Source organism: Hippocampus zosterae, chromosome 7, assembly GCF_025434085.1.
Source record: "Hippocampus zosterae strain Florida chromosome 7, ASM2543408v3, whole genome shotgun sequence".
Lineage (NCBI taxonomy): Eukaryota > Metazoa > Chordata > Actinopteri > Syngnathiformes > Syngnathidae > Hippocampus > Hippocampus zosterae.
The window spans coordinates 24,307,894-24,325,813 of record NC_067457.1 but is presented as its reverse complement, the minus strand read 5'-3'; the positions used below and the strand labels follow the sequence as shown (position 1 = coordinate 24,325,813).

General features: G+C 46.9%; 2 protein-coding genes across 14 annotated transcripts; both read right to left on the bottom strand.

Annotated features, from left to right (window-relative positions):
- Positions 1-212: 212 nt before the first annotated feature.
- Positions 213-10,478, bottom strand: znf384a (zinc finger protein 384 a). Of its 12 annotated transcripts, none has more exons than XM_052070010.1 (13): positions 10,329-10,478; positions 9,369-9,426; positions 8,454-8,521; positions 7,281-7,581; positions 6,631-6,753; positions 6,361-6,512; positions 5,956-6,032; positions 5,634-5,858; positions 3,589-3,756; positions 3,357-3,435; positions 3,055-3,213; positions 2,542-2,873; positions 213-2,440 (listed from the first exon to the last, which is right to left on the bottom strand). In XM_052070010.1, the coding sequence occupies exons 3-13, from the start codon at positions 8,514-8,516 to the stop codon at positions 2,320-2,322; spliced, it is 1,800 nt and encodes a 599-aa protein (XP_051925970.1). In that variant the 5' UTR covers positions 8,517-8,521; positions 9,369-9,426; positions 10,329-10,478; the 3' UTR covers positions 213-2,319. The 12 variants fall into 12 exon arrangements, with proteins under 12 accessions (XP_051925970.1, XP_051925974.1, XP_051925971.1 ...); XM_052070014.1 differs by lacking the exons at positions 9,369-9,426; positions 10,329-10,478 and adding exons at positions 8,239-8,381; positions 10,025-10,278; XM_052070011.1 differs by lacking the exon at positions 10,329-10,478 and adding an exon at positions 10,025-10,141.
- On the bottom strand, positions 10,329-17,793 carry daxx (death-domain associated protein). 2 transcript variants are annotated; one of them, XM_052070016.1, is made up of 12 exons: positions 17,470-17,793; positions 16,733-16,932; positions 16,010-16,435; positions 15,322-15,453; positions 15,122-15,238; positions 13,797-14,028; positions 13,577-13,731; positions 13,402-13,498; positions 12,511-12,796; positions 12,094-12,288; positions 11,692-11,809; positions 10,329-11,619 (listed from the first exon to the last, which is right to left on the bottom strand). In XM_052070016.1, exons 2-12 carry the CDS (start codon positions 16,916-16,918, stop codon positions 11,560-11,562), a joined length of 2,004 nt encoding a protein of 667 aa, XP_051925976.1. In that variant the 5' UTR covers positions 16,919-16,932; positions 17,470-17,793; the 3' UTR covers positions 10,329-11,559. The 2 variants fall into 2 exon arrangements, with proteins under 2 accessions (XP_051925976.1, XP_051925975.1); XM_052070015.1 differs by having other exon boundaries at positions 12,511-12,808; positions 17,470-17,792.
- Positions 17,794-17,920: the final 127 nt, after the last annotated feature.

Sequence of the window (17,920 nt, the reverse complement as noted above, 5' to 3'; positions counted from 1 at the left end):
TGTCCAGCTGCAAAAAAAAAAAAGTGTGTTGAAGTAAGTTTTCTTTTTTTGTCCAAGAAAAGTTCAGAGTACAAAGCTGGTCAGAATGTGTCAAATAAACTCACAGTAGCGTTAACAATCTGGAAACTGTTCAACTTAATGGAGCCAACTGCAGTTGAAAATCACGCACAGCAAATAAAACCACATTAAGCTATGAAAAGTGAACAAAACCATTTATGAAATCTGTTTGCCAACTTTATTCTCAAACAGTCCCACTGGGTGAGCGTACAGTATGCTAAAGAGGTTCATTGTGTTAGCATCAGCCATAACTTGAATGGTAATTCATACTTTTTCCTATGCAAGACAATGGATACACGCAGGAAAACGTGTCGCAGCAAGTGAGTCGAGATGAACAAATATCGTAAATTGTATTCACGGTCACTTCACATTGCCAAATATTATCACCGTTTGTTGATCATTCCAGTTCAAATATCATTTGATGAATATCACTTTTTGTTGCTTGAATTCCAATGCACAGAGAAAGCTTGTTATTGTGTCTTAAAAAAAAAATTAAAGGGGGTGGGGGCAATGTTTTTCACAGGACATGCTTCCCTTTTACAGAAAACTCTTATGTACAGCATACTGCCATATAATAATAATAATGCCTTTAAGTTGATAATAGTGTGGATAACATTTGCAATACAATTGTAATGAGAGTCATAGTATGCACGAAAAAAGCTTTTTTTGTGTGCGTTTGTTTTGTTTAAGATTAATAGTAACAGTACCTGTCAGCCATTTTGTCATACAATCATGATTTCCCCCAACAACTGGCTGCTGAAATGTTGCGACAGAGGGTCACAAACGTTTCTACTAGTTAACAATAAAAACAAAAACAAAACACTGTTCCTCTCATCACATTCACACTCTCACCTTTGTCTGCCGGTACAAAAATACGAACATATTAAAAAGAAAAAAAAAGGTACAGGTGACAACCATACAGGGTTTCAGCAAGTGCTTAGTTCGTGAGCCCTGCCCGGTTTAGTGCATTCGGCAAACGTCTCTCGACAGCCATTTTGAGCGGCCGGTGGCCGGCGACAGGACCTTCGTCTTTCTCGCCGCACGTGATGATGCCTCCCGCAAGGACGACAGACGCTACCCGAGCTAGCCACAGTCCCGTTGACAAGATTCAGGTATTCATCCACAAGAAGGTAGAGCAATTCAATTCCCCGGAGAAGAAGAAAGATACGTCGAGAACGCTCCGTTACAATGTGTTGCGGCTCCGTTTGCCAAGTCAAAGTTCTTTACAGGTTGATAATGACCACGACACAGGCGTCACCAACGTGTTACAAACGGAGAGTTGCTTCCGGCACAACCAGATTGATAGGCACTTCCGAATGAACAAATTTGCTTGGGGTAAATCATCTCGTCGTTGCGCCGGCTAGGGTGTCTCCACAAACGCTATGGGTTGGGTCATGCAATACAATACAGACCGTTGAACTACACTATATTAAAAAAAAAAAAATCAATGTATTCGTTTACAACAAACAAGTTAGTTCATTGTCAAGTGTCACTTTTTTTTTTTAATGAATGGCATCATACAAAAAAAAAATTACTAGGGAGTTATTTATAGAAAAGGCCCTCAGGCTACTCAAAGTCGTGGGAGGGGTGCATGTTGGTGACCCTTGAGAAGCTAGCAGACTTTCACTAGATGAAATTGTGGTTTGATTGAATATTTTGCCATTTCTTTTGTGCGAATATATGACGTTTTTTTTTCTCCTCTCTTTTAAAGCATGTATGGGGTCTCTTGATGATTCCCAAACAGCGTGCGGTGGAAATAGGCCATTTGCGTTCATTTGTCTGAACGTAGTTAATTAAGAATCAATCGATTGATGCAAGTGACTTATAATGACAGGCGGAACTCTTACATGCATGTGCTTCCATGAAATGGCAGAAGGCACAAGACACCTGCCCCATTGACATGTTGCCATTCGAAGAACGGATCAAGTCAGGCCGGCATTTCACACCAAGCACGAGAATTAAAATGAGTTTGTTGAGATTTCATTGCGTCGACTTTTGTGACATTCATTTGGTGGGGTGTGGTGTGCCGTGAGATTTTTCACATGAAAAATGTCTGCCTTTGCTCATAATCAGGTTGGGGGGTGGGAACATCTCTGGGTCTGGAACAGCCCCCCGGCCCCCCTTAAAAAAGGGGTTGACTGTGTATCCCTTGTAGGATTAGATTTTGCAACAAGTCAGTCATGAATTGCGCCCCGCCTCCTAAGGTAGCGTCTGTATTTCGTCCAAACGAGGTGAAACCACAACTCTGAGAAGTCTCTCACCTCATGGGTGATGGAGAAGCCGCTTCTGATGCGGGCAAACAAACTGGACACGGCGGGCCTCGCTCTGCCTTAAAGCTTCTTGGTGGTGGTTGTGAAAACACCGCGCGTCTTTAGGGCGATCCCTTTGAGAGTCACACAGAAATACAGGTAGAAAAGCCAGTCCTCTTGGGGATTTCTTTTTTTTTTTGTGTTTTTTAACGCGGCATCAAGTCCGGTTTCCTACGAGTTCATGTGCTCCACCTGGATGGCGGACGTGGACACAGTGAGGCAGAGGTCTTTATGGTCCGCCACGGTGCCCGGTTTGTACTGGATCTCGCCGGCCGCCACCGTCTTGTACTGGTGCAGATCGAAGGGGCACGGGATGACTCCCTCGCCGGGCTGCTGGTATCCGCCGGGGGGGCCGGCGCTGTTGGGGTTGGCCGGGCCCTGGAGCGAGCCCCCTCGACCCCGGCCCCTGCCGCGTCCGCGGCCCCGGCCGCCGGAGCGCTGCGCCTGTTCGGCCGCCGTGAGCGCGTCGGGGTTGTGCTTCCTCATATGTTTCATCAGGTACGTCTCCTGGAGGAGCAAAAAGCGTGAGAGGTCAGCGTGACGCTGATGGACGGGAGGGCGTGAGACTCCCCCCAAAATGTCGCCGTGCCGTATCCGAAGCTCGAGTTTTAACTCAAACTTGGGCGACTGCTCGTAACTCGTAGGGCGGGACACTTGTTAAGTCAGTTTCATCACTCTTGACCCGTACCGACGTGTAGGAGCGGTTGCACAGGCCGCAGGAGAACAGCTTGGCGTGTTTGACGGTGTGCGTGGACAGGTGCACCTCCAGGCTGGCGGCGTCCGTGTAACCGCGGTTGCAGTTGTGGCACTTGAACGGTTTGTCCTTGTTGTGCTGCCGGCGGTGAGACTGCGGCACAACAATGGCAAATTTTACATCAGAGATGGCATCATGCAGCCTTAAATGTTTGCACGGTTTTTCTTTCCTTCCCAGTGGAGCACCAACTATTTGGTCCACGCGAGTGACTGAGTGAGTGGGCATATTTGCACTACCTGCAAGTTGGAGAGCTGAGTGAAAGCTTTCTCGCAGCCGGGATGGTTACACTTGTACGGCCGGTCACCCGTGTGAATCCTGGGAGACACACAGACAGACACGCCACAAATCCTGAGTGGACTCAATACGGCAAGAACAACAACTTCCTGCGTCCTGCCGCTTTTTCTTTTGCCGCAGAGTCCACCGCCAAAACCCCCCCGCGGCCCGGCCCGATCCAGCCCGATCCAGTACCGTGTGTGCTGCTGCAGGTGGCTGAGCTGCCTGAAGGTTTTCTGGCAGTAGGTGCAGCTGTAGGGCTTGGCCCCGCTGTGGATGCGGATGTGCTGCGACAGGTAGCTGGAGTTGGCAAAGGACTTGGAGCAATGGGGACACTTGTGGGGCTTGGCCTCAGTGTGGTTGCTGACGCGGGGACGGCCACGTAGAGGGGTGGCAGGGGGGGGAGGGTGCAGGGGGGGGAGGCGGGGATGGACCCAGGAAGAATCAAACATGGGAGAGAAAGAGAGAGAGAGAGAGAGAGAGAGAAAGAGCGAGAGATCTTTAGGCTGGAGCATGACCAAACTTCACAGTGAACTCAAGAGCAAATCATGCGTTCAAGTGATTTGGTTTGGGCTCATTTGCGTTATGTCCGACTTTGGAAAACACCGAAGTACAACAGAGGCAAGCACAGTCAGTCACGCTTCTCTCGCTCTCTCTCAGTCTCGGTCTCTCGGCCTCCGTTCGGAATCGCTCCCTATGCACGACAAATTGAAACCCATCAACGGGGAGGCAGTCCAGACCCACCTGCCGTAGGTGAATGCAAAGGAGACCAAATAAAAATCAAACGTCTTCATAGTTTTAACCCTCCCATGCGCTCTTAGCACAATAACAACACATTTACACGAATCAAAACACTTTTTTGGAAGTGTTCCAGTGTGCTCGAAAACCAACCAAGAGCACAGCGTGCTTGCTTCAAGCAGTTTGTCGCTCCTACTTGAAGTTTACCGTCAGCCTGACCCATAAAACAAAACTAAATGAAGTACTGTTTATTAGAATTTTTTTTAACATAACAATAATCAACTAGACCAGTCCAAAGTCCGGCCCGGGGGCCAAATCCGGCCCGCGGTCGAATTTCATCCGGCCCTCGGCCCCCGTCATAAAATCAGTGCCGTCTGGCCCGCAGGTTGGGCGCAATGGAACACGTGTTGCATTGACTGAGGTCTCGTAGACTGGTGAGTGATGTTTCATAGAGTACTGCTTCCCTCTAGTGGCTAAATGAGTAATAGCATTCACTAAATGAGTAATAGCATTTAGACACTAGAGGGCAGTAGCACTCTACGAGACACCACTCCGTGTTTATATTGACTGATATGTCATATTTCAAATGATCCTTGCAGTTGTGGATATGTGTATTGCTCGTTCATTTCCCTGTTGTTCGAGTCAAAGGTTTTGTGACTATTGAAAAGTCATGGTGATACATTTTATGTTTCAAATCAATCAATTTGCACTCAGGAGACTTCTGTTTAAGAAAAAGTCAAGTGAATAAGCAGTTGCATGTGATATACCTGTTTCAAATGAACCAAAAGAAATTCTTAAGATTGTTGACATTAAAATAAAAATGGAAATGTGAAACAGACTGGCTTACTAAAATTTGTTGAACAATATTGTTGTTCAATGTAAAGAATGTCAGCCAAGGTCGGCCCCCCGACATTTTACCACATAAAATCTGGCCCCCTTGGCAAAAATGGACACCCCTGAACTAGACCATCTAATTTAATTGAGCGCAAACCTGCTAGCTTGATGCCAACTCGTCCTGCAAAACACCACCGACAGGCTAACAGTAACGAGGGTTGGAAAACTAAAACTCTCCTGTGCCTACGAGAGCACAGCCTTGAATTCCACCAGATTGCGACGTCACGATTGGGCTCATTCAAACACGAACAGTTTCTCCGCCCACAACTTGGCAGTAAGGTTGGCAAATGGCGCAAGTGGTACTCCGGGTAGTGGCCTGGCAGCAGCGGGGGCGGCGGCTCATCTGCATTGGAGAGGACCGCCCCCTCCAAACAGGCCAACTCCTTCATCTTTGGGTGATTTTGATGGAAGCATGCCCATGACATGTCTGTTACTAATTGCCTCTGCTGAGTGGCCAAAGCAGATCGAAGAGCATTGCTTTCGGGATGATGAACAAAATGTTCTTTGGAAAAAAGAGAGCTGCATCTCCCTTAACTCGCTCGGGGGGGGGGGGGGGGGGCTCATGCTCAGCAAGGCGGGCACATGCATGGTGTGAAAAGGTCGGGTACCGTGTGTGCTGCTGCAGGTGGCTGAGCTGCCGGAAGGCTTTCTGGCAGTAGGTGCAGCTGTAGGGCTTGGCCCCGCTGTGGATGCGGATGTGCTGCGACAGGTAGCTGGAGTTGGCAAAGGACTTGGAGCAGTGGGGACACTTGTGGGGCTTGGCCTCCGTGTGCGACTTGGCGTGAATCTGCATGTCCGACTTGCTGAAGAACGTCACGGCGCACATGCGACACCTTGAAGGTTGAATGGAGGGGGGGGGGGGGGGGGGGGGTGAAAACTTTCACAGGCCGAACGCTCGATCATGGTTTTTCAGATGTGTGAAGCCACAACCTGTAGGATTTGGGGCCCTCTTTACTGGAGTGCTCGTCCTCGTCGTTGGAGAGGTCATAAGGATCGGCAGCATGATGCTGGAGAGGATAGAAAACATTGCGAGAGCGCCGAGGAACGGTTGAACGTAAAAAAGGCGAAATGTTTGGTCTTTTTTTTTTTTTTAACCAGTTGCCATTGGGATAGTGAATCCGTTGTATGCTGGTTGAATTTTGTTATTCTTAGTGGGCCTGGATGATATCTGGTATCACTTGCAATGTGCTGTGTGTGATCCACTGATGTGATCTGACAGTGGCAATGTGGATGGCAAAGGACCCCTCAAATTCACATTTTATTTTTTTTTGCCGCTGTGGCGAGCCCCATAACAAGCGCCCAAGAGGCCCAGACGGCGAAACTACAGAGGCGTACCTGGCCCGTGGCGGCCAGGTGGGCCAGTATTAACGCATCGCTTCCTGGAGGAAGGACGCTGCTCGTTCTGCTCATCGTCTGCTTGCTCTTCCTACCCCGCTTGCCCGGCGTGGCCATGACGGCGGGGGGTCCTGCCGCGTTGTTCTTCTTGTCTGCGGACACAAGCATCAGCTCGCCATCTATCCTGGCGATATTCGATGCCGTCCTATCAGCCAGCCCTGTGCCGGCCCGAAGAGAGAGAGAGAGAGAGAACCCTTGCCACAACTTCACCTGCGTTTGAGGGGTGCACGGCGGACACGATCATGGTGGTGGCCGAGTGAGGCCCGGCCACAAAAGACTGCGTGGAGGCGGTGGGCACCAGCGTGCCCGGGGGAGTGGTGATGACCAGGCCCGCTGGCAGCAGACCAAAACCAAAGTTAGCTCAAACAACATGAAGTTCATGAAATGCCACACAAGAAGTTTCCATTTGACGTTTAAAAAGCATCTCTTGCCATGACTACCGAAATCAAATTCAGCGCGCGGCAGTGTCAACTTGCGGTGATGTCAGGCAAGGAAGAAGCTCCGGTGTTGACTTTTGCTACAGTTTGAATGACTTCAGAGCATGTAACCAGCACTATCTCACAATCTCATATTTATTACCGGAGGTTCGAGCAGTCGATTTAGATCCGGTACGTTGTGATTAAGCCACAGCAATGATGTCATTTGACAATGTCCGAAAATGTACACACATTTACACATTTATTTTAAAATACATGGGAAAAGGACCTCAAAATTGTTCCCTCCCCCCGCATATTAAAAGTGCAATATTAAGGGAGGGGTTGAATCTCAATTGGGTTGTCGGATTAAGTGAAGAAGTGGATTTTTGTTTTGCTTTGATGTCAGGATGCCAGTCGAGTGTCGGCAATGAAGCGTCCGCTCACCTGCGGTCATGATTCCAGTGGAAGGGACGGGCACGACAGTGACGTTCTGCGATGTGTGCGACTGGTTGACGTGCGCGCCCATGGACCCGCTTCCTCCTCCTGCTCCCGCCGAGCCGCTGCCTTCCTGTTTGGTGACCACCCGCAGTCCGGGCCCCGCCTCCGCTGGGCCGGGGATGGCGAGCACCGCCGTGGGGTAGTGCGGGGCGGCGGAGGACGCGGCCGAGTGCGGGAACGCCGGCGCGCCCGGCTTCTCGGTGCCGAGCTGCTCCTTGGTTTTGTTCAGGAACATGGCGCTCTCAATCTAGAAGGGGGATGGGGAGGAGGGGGGGGGTTGATGTTGGTGGGGACGAGCGCAGGGGTGGAGCGGCAGGGATGGCGGGAGGACAAGTGAGGGGCAGGACATTGAGAGGCGATTGGAGGAAGCGGGCGAGGCAAAAAACATGAGGATGAAGAATGGGAAGAGCAAGGAGGACATGGAGGAGAGAGAACAAACAAACAAAACAAAAAGTGAGATGCAAAGAGAAGAGGCAAACAAACAGAAGTGTGAGGAGAGCTCAGAGAAATGAGAGGAGAGGGGACAGCAGTAGGGTTGCAAACTTCCAGGAATTTTTCAAAGTTGGAAACCTTCCATGGGAATCATTGACGATTAACCAGCGATTCACCAAAGTGACGTCTGGCTGGAAATTGGGAAGTGAATGATTGTTGAGGGAAAAATATTTGAGCATATTGAGTGAAGGAGCAACGACACGCTGTTTTGGAATGCCCTTGCATCTGGGCAAGGAAAGCTTGCAAGTCTGTGCGAGCGTCCACTTATGACGAATCCATATGTTCACATTTACACTTGAATGACACGACACCGCTCCAATACCCCCCCCACCCCCCCTACAATTCCCATGGAAAGTTCCCAATTTGGAATATTTCCTCAATTCCCGCGCTGAGCTTCCCACGGAAATTTTACCGGCAATGTTCCACCCCTTTGCAACCCTAGACAGGAGTGGTCATGTGACTGGCGGAACCGTCAAAGAAGTCACATGAGCGACGCGAGGGTGGCGTGCGTGGCAGAGCGGAAGCGTCGGCATGGACATAAAACTGCAAGGAATCCTGGGACACGGAAGAAACATGCCACGACACCGGATGCATTCAAGACAAGGCCAACAATAAGGTCGTCTCTACCTGTCCTTGTACAGTGGGGACGGGAGACCAAAAGTAGGACGAGTTGAAATGGGATTCGTCCATTATTTCTGGAATTGAAAAGCAGCACACTTAGAAAACACCTCGACCCCCTCCTCCTCGTACGCTCCAGAAGCCCCCTCAAGAGACGCAAATCCGCAAAGTAGCAGCCATCCATTTGAGGATTTAGATTAAAATAAAAGCTTGATGCGCATGAGCATGTTTGGTTTCTCGGGATGGGTGAGAACCGATACTGGCCTTACTTTGGGCTATCGAGTTCTCTTAGAGGCTGTCGATAGGCAGCCACGGATACTTGGAGGAGGACGGGAGGTCAGGGGGGCATTGAATAAGGCGCTTTATGTGGCAGTTTCACATATCATTATCTAGGTCAGAAAAAAAAGGTCTTTATTCACAATGTTCACCGCACCAAGAATTGTGAAAATTAGAGGACTACAGTAGTTAAAATTCAAGTAATATGGAATACTTTCTTTTTTTCCTCAATGCATCTCCTCAAAACTTGACACTTTCTACAACTCAGGGATCCTCTTCTCCAATTGGCTGGCAACTTTCAGTTAAAAAGTCTGTACCGATAAGTTTCCATGGGAAGCCAAAATCACGGGGGCTTGTGTCCGAGTCAACGCATCAGGAATTACTGTGATGTTTCAAATGGCGGCACGTGCATGCAAATCTTGATTTAAATTGCACAAATAGAACGAAGACCAGAGTGTCAGGAGTAGAATTGCTCACATAGTTTAGCAATCACAAAATGTCTTCATGAAATTTTTGGTATGGAGGATTTGAGAGCCGTTATAAGTGCTTATTTCATTTTGCGTCGTTTTGGAAACGCCACAAAGATGGCAGTCACTTGTCAGATTGCAAATAAAATTAAATGTGAAAACAAAAACATTTCAGACCTACCGCAAAACGGGGAAGATGAACCGCGATATGGCGAGGGACGATTGGACGGTTTATTTTCCTATATGCAAGTACAATGTTAATGTTGGTTACAATACAATATGAACTATAAGGGCTGCAAGTAACAATTATTCAAATTAGCAATTCACCGAGTGATTATGTTTCTGATTAAGCGATTAATGTATTTTTAAAAATTAAAGGAAGTAATTTTATAAATGTTTGACATTACTTGGTAAATGAAATGACTTTGCTAACAAGTAGAGTTACGAGGACGTATTATCATTTCTATTTGTACTTAGTGTAGTATGTTGTTTGGTAACCACTAGACTAGACTGCGAAGGCAGAGGGCTAAACTAACATGTCTTTTTTTGTCGACTCCAAATGAATCACATTGATCGTCAGCCAGTTAAAAGTATGTGGAGCATTATTGGCTATTGTATGCAAATTAAACGTCTCCGGCCACCAGCTCATCAACAATTAGCACAAGCTGCGGAAATATTACAGACACCGTTCTTATTGTAAGGAGGAAACCGGTTGATGAAGAGCTCGACGTCCCTGCCAAGAACTTTACAAAGAACCACGATTGTTAGCATGGCTAGGCTAAGCTAATCAGGCTAACTTGACCCCATCAATTTTCTGCTTTTGTTCGCTAAACCTACGCGGAGGCCGCGCCATCGGTGTGCTTTGCTGGCTAAACACAAACACCCTCGCTGGCTGGCTGGCTGGCTCACTTGGCGACTCGCCGCTCATCGCGGTGAGAGAACATAAAAAAGAGAAAAAAAGTGTCGTATTTAAAAAAAAAAAAAAAAAAAAAGCAGGCAGGGGGAGAAAAAAAAAACCGTCGACGCCGTCGTCGCCTCGCCAGGGAGACGAAAGCTTCATGCAGACTTCCGGCCGCTGGGACGACGACGGCGCTCGCAGACAGTCGGTTAACAATCGACAAATGACTCCGGAGGTAGTTACCGGTGAAATGGACTGGCCTTCGGCTCCGCGGAGGTTTCTCGGGTCGGGACAGTTGAGAAAGTTTATCCAAATCAGCCCCTCTTACCCCTCGAATATTCCTTTTTGCCCCCCTCTTCGCTTTTTTTTTTCACCCTCCAGCTACCCGCCAGCGTCAGATTTGGACATAGAGGAACACGTGCAATTCCGCTGGGTTCTTTCAAAATAAACCAAATAATAATGATCTTAAAAATCTGATGCAACTAAAAACATTTCAAGCCATTCATTGGAAACGTGAGACATTCTGTTTCCCAAGTACAGACATAAATATTTTATCAAAAGTGTGATTTTGTGTGCTGGGCACCCCGATGATACGTGAAGGTCGCATTTGGGACTGTAAAACTAAACCTAGTTCTTACACTCAAAGGCATTTAAAAAAAATGCGAACGTCAGTACGGTGCCTTCCGGTAGATGAATATTTATCTCTCGCTCTCGATATAAATCGCGACTGTGTGCGCGCGTCCGCATCCGTTTATGCTCTTGTGAATTTTATGGGACCTCTCTTTATTTCAAGACTACTTCTCCTTTAAATAAATCGAGCTTACTACAATAATTAAAACATCAACAGGATGAGTGAACATTCTTTTTCATTAGTCAATTTCAATTATGCAACAATAAAATAAATGAAAATGTACATTTTGAACAATTAAACAGTGCAGAAAAATATTTGGAAGCAAATTAGACTGGAGTGGTTCGTATTTGACCTCCGGGGTCATAATTTGCTCATCACTGTACTGAGGAGTCCTTGATTTAAAAAGAAAAAAAAAGTTTAATTCGAAAACTTAGTAACTTTATTGCAAAATTTCACAGGTGTCTCCCAGACAGCGTAAAAGAACATCTGCTAAATATTAAAAAAATATATAATGGCACACACACATTTTTTTTATTTTTAAAATTTGACAGTTTTTAAGGTTTGACAGTCAAACTTAAAATCTCAACCGTTCTGTGGCCCACTCACAGTCTTGTTAAAAGCTAAAGATGCTAAATGGCACAGAGCTCAGTGTAGCTCACATCGTCTTAAAATGTTTCTGCCATTGTACAGGTCATCCCACAATATGAGGTCCAACCAAAGCATCCAATGCACTTTTATAAATACAAATGTAAACAGACGGGCGTTCCAGCGCCCCCTTGGTTGTCCTGAGTGGAAGTTCATATCACAGAAGACAAGAGACTGATTTGGACTTGTGACCCTTGGTCATTCCGAGTCGGACAGTTCAATGATCTCCAAGGGGTCGCACTGGGTGGCCACGTTAACCTGCCGAGACAAGACAGCGTGAGCGGTGGGGTGAAGTGGCACCCAAACGGGGCGGGGCGGTCCGTGTCTCACTTTGTACTTCTTGGGGGGTGGAGATTGTGAACTGCTGACCGGCTGGCAGTCGGACCGGTCGACGGCCCGCAGAGGAGAGGCGCAGATGACGCCCATGTCCAGCAGCACCTCCACATCTCTGAAGGATTCCGCAGAAATGATCAAAATGAGAGCTTCATCACTTTGCAAAACTCATCCAAGTGTGACCTCCGAACAAAAAATATTGTCATTCAAGATGTGTTAATTTTTTGTCAAAAAGAAAAATAAAGGGGAAAAAAAGTGCTCTTGTATCAAATTTCACCAGTTGTGAGGAAATCAATGATCTCATTTGATGACACGGCTAAAATTAAATTGCATTCAGATGATTTTGAGGTTTTAAAAAAAAAATGTTCCGGAAGAGCGCATGTATGCTGCCTTGGTCACCTGTCGTTGGCATCGATGTGATTCCGCTTCGGCGCAGCGTCCAGCATTTTCCTCTTGTGGCTCCTGCTCAGTCTGTAGTTGGGTGTTGACGAAAGTGGTGGCGAGGTGCCGTTGGTGATGGGCGAGTGACACGTCATCTCCAGCGTGAGAGGTAAGGGTGCCCCATTCAAGGTAACTGGCAGGTCCGTGCCGCTGCTGGGGGAGCACCAGTCACTTGAATTGACACGCGACGCAGTTCCAAATTCACCCCATTAACTCATTCACTCCCAAAGACGTTTTTAAACGTCTTTTCAGACTTGGAGAAGAAATAAACCGCGGCAGGGACTTCGGAACTCTTCCATCTGGATTCCAGGATGATGTTTTTAAATAATTCGGAAAAAACGAATGCAAATTTGACTGGACTTGACTTGCTCCCACCTCTGGTATCTGGTGACCTGGTTGGCAGGATGGGTGGGCTCTGATGCGGCGGCGGGGGCATTCTCGTCAGGTGAGGACTCGCAGGGCTGCGTGGACTCTGATTGGCTGGGGCTGTCAATGGCAGATGTGTGACTCGACAGCGCCGAGATGCCCGAGATGCCAGCGTCAGGGAGGAGGCGGCTGGTGACTGCCTCGTCGTCCGTCGCCGCCGCCACCCTGCCGTTTCCCATCGTCGGCACTTCCTCATTGGAGTTGGCGCTCATTTTCTCCGCCTCGTTGCCACCATCTTTGTCGTCATCTCATGAGCGGATCAAAAGAGGCGTTTAACTTTGATGCTATTGGAATTTATTTCACAAAAATCTTTTTTAAAATAATTTCTCCCCTTTGTTTATTAAAAATAAAAAACGCCTGACAATATTGTTTACATGTTTTGATTACGATAAAACCTTTATTTGTCTCACAATGGAAAATTTCTCCTAAGATATACAGTACACACACACATACATACATACATACATACATACATACATACACATACATACATACATACATAACATAACTCTTGAAGATTTATTATTATTATTATTTTATTTCATTATTTTTCTATTCATATGGCACAGTGTTCAGCACATTGTATATGTGGTAGGGCAGTAGTTGTAACCCGTTTTGCCGGGATGTCTATGTGATGTATGTTCTATTTTGATGCCCGGAACTGATGTTGTTCTATGTATTTAAACACGTGACCATGTTTTTCCTTTTTTTAACTGTTAAAAAAAAATCAATAAAAAGTTTAACAACAAAAAAAAAAACAACAACAACTCCTGTATGATTAAAAAAACTAAACAAAAACAAGCAAACATCCTGACAAATGAACATTGAATTGCTTCTGACCTGGTCCATTCTGCTGGTTGCTGGCTTGGATCTCTTCTTCAATGTCTGCTTCTGAGGACACGTCGTCGCCGTCGTCCTCCTCCTCTTCTTCATCCGACTGAATCCGATGAGACAAATCAAATGAGAAAATTCACCATGGTGAGTGATGCAGTCGGTGGCCACGGAGCCGTCGTACCTCTTCGAAGTGCCGCCGCGCCCGGTCCTTCTTGTCCGCGTTGTCCTGTTGGATAGCGTATTTGTTGATGACGTCCTCCAGGCGGTTCAGACCCAGCTCGCGGTTGTTCTCTAGCTTCCGGAGCAGCGTGGGGTCCTTCAGCGCCGGGTCGTTGTCTTAGGAGATGAAGACGAGGTAGCGAACGTTGTGATTTTCTTCCGCAAGACAAGTCCGGTCTTACCAGGTCTGTATTCACTGGTAAGCTGGCAGCCAAAGTCGTAAAGGAGGTCGTGGTGGCGCCTCTGCTGGATTTTGCTGCCGGTGTCGGTGAAGGCCTTGCGGGCAATCCGCTCCAGCTCCTTGCTGCTCAGCTGTAGGTTGTGTCGCTTGCTGGCCAGCTGCACCTGCTGGAGGATGTCCTGGTAGTCGGGCGGGTTCAGACAGACTTCGGGGCTGTTGATGTAGCGCTGGATCTGAAGGGACGACCAAACCATTTGGGCGCTGTGCTTCTCAAACCGGAAAGCCCGGACCGCCGGGGTTCCACAAGTCACAGAAAATATAAACCATTCCCACCTTTGCTTTGGGCTCATTCAAATCTTTGATAGGACCATGACGTATTGTCACAAAAAATAACACTCCCTTTTTATAAGCTGCATTTTGTCAGGATCACACATGCAAGTCCTGTTCCTTAAATGAAAAGTATTGTTTCAGACCAAAAAGTGTCATATAACGAGAAGAAGACTGTCTTATTCAATTTTACAGGTTAAAATGACTTTCTCGTCAAATGCAAGCTTAGCAAAGATAACAAAAGCTAACCAACTAATAAAACAAACACAAAAAAAAGAATAATTTTCATGAACAAAACGACAACTGAAACCACCCACAATGTCTTCCATGTTCATCTTTGTCAATCAACTATTTTAAATGTCATTACGTAATTATTATGTACGGCCGCAGGGAAAGAACTCCGAACGGTTGTTTGGGAACTGTAGTTTACTACACAACATTTAATGTTATATACCGGTATCTTTTTTTTTAATGTTGCGCTTGATAAATATACCATACAAACCTAATACGAAAACTAATAAAAAATAAACTGAAACCAAGCATTTTCGCAAAAATAAAACGTATTTAGAGATGAAAGTGGACTTTCCTCAAAATTCCGGAAAAAACGTACGGACGCGCGCGTCTTTTAGTTTCAACCGATTAGCGCCGACGATGTCACAGATCAAAGAAACTTTGAGCTACGACACCGGCTAAGCTAAGCTAGCCGAGACGCTCAAAGTCGGACGGAAATAACAAATACAAAAAAATACCAACATCAAAACAAAATAACATTGAACTAACGTGAAAAACCCCAAACTTTTAAAATACTAGTTAAACGTTGACTATAGTACCACAATACCACTTTGTCATAAGAGGAGGAGGGGGAGTTGTTGCTCTTTTAAAAAACTTTTATGGTGTTTCCCGAGAGCCGTCAATGCGGAAAAGACGCTCAAGCTCATGAGTGACAATGACATCACCATCGTCATTTTATGAGTTTGGGTGCAGGCGACACACACTCACCTTCCTGCTGATCTCCGGATAGCTGGTGTCGCTGTAGAGGATTTTCCGCTCGAGGATTCGCCCCGTCAGCAAGCTGCAGTCCTTCAGCTCGCACAGCTTGTTGTAGATCTTCATCATCTGCGTGAGGAGCAAAGGAGAGCGAGGAGTTTGCGACGTGGGCTTGGCGGGAGGGAAGCACTCTGGACCAAAGCAAGGCCGACCTTGCGCTTGAGTTTGTGCTCCTGAATGTACAGAGAGTCCTCAGCATCCAGGTCCTCCAGCGAGAGTTCGGTCCGCTGCAGGCGGCAGATCTCGTCGTCGTAGACTTTCAGCAGGTTCTCCAGATACGCAATCTGGAAGCGCAAGCACAGCAAGGGAAGGCACTTCATCGACTGTCTGACATCTTCCAGTGAAAAATATCAACTGATTTCTCACGCGGGTCAAAATTCGGAGACGTCAACGGGTAAAAATGACCGTGAAGTTTCAAATGGCAACACTTGCCGTACAACTCAACTTAATTCACACAAATGATTCAAGATTAGTGAGAAGAGCAGTGCGGGCGATTGAATAGGTCACATACACTTATACTTATTGTGAATTAATTTTTTTATGGAGGATTTTAGAGACATTTGAAGTGACCCTTGCATGGTTTTTAGAAAAATCCACAAAATGCCAACAACACAAAAACCCTCAAGACATCACATGTTGTGGGTTTTTGGTTTGTTTTGTTGTTTTTTTTTTTATCCTAGAGTACGTCGCCTCGTGCTCGCTCATGCAGGGTTCAGTGGGTCTCCTCATGGGTAACGAGTGTGGTTCTGGACTTGCTCCAAATGTAAAGAGCCTTGCGACAACTTCTGCTCTATGAACACATTTTAAATGGAGCTCAAACACACACGTCGGGACACTAACCTGCTTCCTGGAGGCCCTGCTTGCCTCTTCCTCCTCTTTCTGCTGGTCTTCCTGAAGACCAGACGTAGAAGGCTTCTCGTCTTGGGCCGCCGGGTTTCCCTCTTGTACTTGCACACCTGTCTCGGCAGTCTGGCTTTCACTTTTTAACAAGGTAGAGTGAAGACAATCCGATGCGGAAGTAGAGGGGGTTTCACGTTTTTTCTTCTTCCTGCTCCTGTCTTTGTGCTGCTTGAGCACCATGCACAGTTCGTAGATGTAGACAAACACCCTGGAACGCTTGGCCTCCAGGCGGGTCAAACATCGACCCAAGCTGTTACGAAACTCCACTGACGACAGGTAGTCTGTACGGGCTTTGGCGTGGTTCATCTTCAGGTATTCCAACACCTGAGGGCAGTCCTGGGTCACGGCCACGACGTGCTCCATAAACTGAAGGGAGGCAGGAAACGCACAACACAAACATCAGGGAATGAGACATCTATGGCAGCACCAGTTTTTCCAGTTCTAAAAGTCTGCTTTTGTCCTGAACTTTGGCGCTTTCAAAGAGACAAATCAATCAATAAATGAAGAAAGCGAGAGAGGTATTCATTCGCAACTGCTTTCACTACTGTCGCTTGGAGACGTCCACTTCCATAGTCCTGCTAGACTATCAATCAAAAACATCCGGTCTCGTGAGGATTGCGTCGTGTGCCTAAAGAAGCGTTTACAGAGCGACTGTGCCACGACCTCAGAGAACAACTTGTGATTCTCCGCCTGCAGAACGTGCTTGTTCTTGTTGGCCAAAGCCAAAGTCGACTGGGTGACGTGGGTCGCGGTGGTCAACTGTACTCGGCGGGGCGAGGACGACGAGGCCAAAGTTGAGGACGGCGGCCGAGGGACGTCCTCTTCATCCACGACGATGACGTCTGCCATGTTGGGGGATGCTTCTTTGAGAGACCAAATATAGAGAGGAATTGGAACATAACATAGACAAGTATGACCATCTTTTGGTGTCACAGAGAACATCTTCTATTCAAGGTTTCTTCCTGAAAGGGACTTTTTCCTCGTCTCTGGCACCAAGAGCTTACTAATGGGCATTTCAGACAGTTTTCATACTGTATATACATATTGTGAAATAGCACTATGTAAATACTATTGATCCACACAAAAGACGAGTAACGAGGGGACTTGTAGACGTTGTTCTGTAATCAATAAGGACAGTAATATATAGCGATCACAAACTGACATTTGTTTACTCGGCCAGGCTCATGCTACAAGTCCTCAAAGAGGGAGCATGTAGGCTATTTCACTCATTTTGCCATTGAAAACGTCGGAGACGTCGTTCAAGCACGCCAACGAAGCTAAGAAGGAAGTTAATAAAGCCACACACAGGACGCAACGCGAGCACAAAGGCCGTCTTTTTTTTTAACACAATGACAAATAAATCAAGTAAAAATACGACCAACATGTTGACGTATACCAACCTGTTAGGACGAGATGATATTCAGAACGGAACCTCGACCCCCACTGGGCATTGTCCAAAAACTGCCCCACGTTAGCAAGAGCGCCCTAGTTAGCGCGCGACTTGACGCGGAGTAATAAGATCGTCATGAACTTGCCGGGATTTGAAAAAAAAAAAAAAAAAGAACCGGACAAATTCTAGTCTCGTCGAGAGAATGTAACAAGATGATATGCCTCGGTTCCAGGATTTTTATATCTACCGAAACAACATTAAAAAGAAAAAAAAATTATAGACGACTAAAGATCGTCTTCAACGAGCAGTCCGCGTATAGCATACGTTGCACACCAGCGCCACCCTGTGTACCGGAGAGTAACTTGTTGTGTGCGTCTACAATGAAAATACGTTTCCGCCCCAAAAAGTACGCACACTATAAACAAAGGTGACAAACTCAACGCCTGGCAGCGCACCACATC

What these genes read in the sequence shown, in the direction of transcription:
- znf384a (XM_052070001.1), bottom strand. Translation starts at nt 10,247, where the DNA reads ATGAAGCTTTCGTCTCCCTGGCGAGGCGACGACGGCGTCGACGGTTTT. An exon ending in CACCTGCAGCAGCACACACG is followed by an intron (nt 3,436 to 3,588) that starts GTACTGGATCGG and finishes TGTGTCTCCCAG; the next exon opens with GATTCACACGGGTGACCGGC. An exon ending in CAGGTGGAGCACATGAACTC is followed by an intron (nt 2,441 to 2,541) that starts GTAGGAAACCGG and finishes TGACTCTCAAAG; the next exon opens with GGATCGCCCTAAAGACGCGC.
- daxx (XM_052070015.1), bottom strand. Translation starts at nt 16,918, where the DNA reads ATGGCAGACGTCATCGTCGTGGATGAAGAGGACGTCCCTCGGCCGCCG. An exon ending in TACCAGTGAATACAGACCTG is followed by an intron (nt 13,732 to 13,796) that starts GTAAGACCGGAC and finishes TCATCTCCTAAG; the next exon opens with ACAACGACCCGGCGCTGAAG. An exon ending in CACATCGATGCCAACGACAG is followed by an intron (nt 11,810 to 12,093) that starts GTGACCAAGGCA and finishes GGAATCCTTCAG; the next exon opens with AGATGTGGAGGTGCTGCTGG.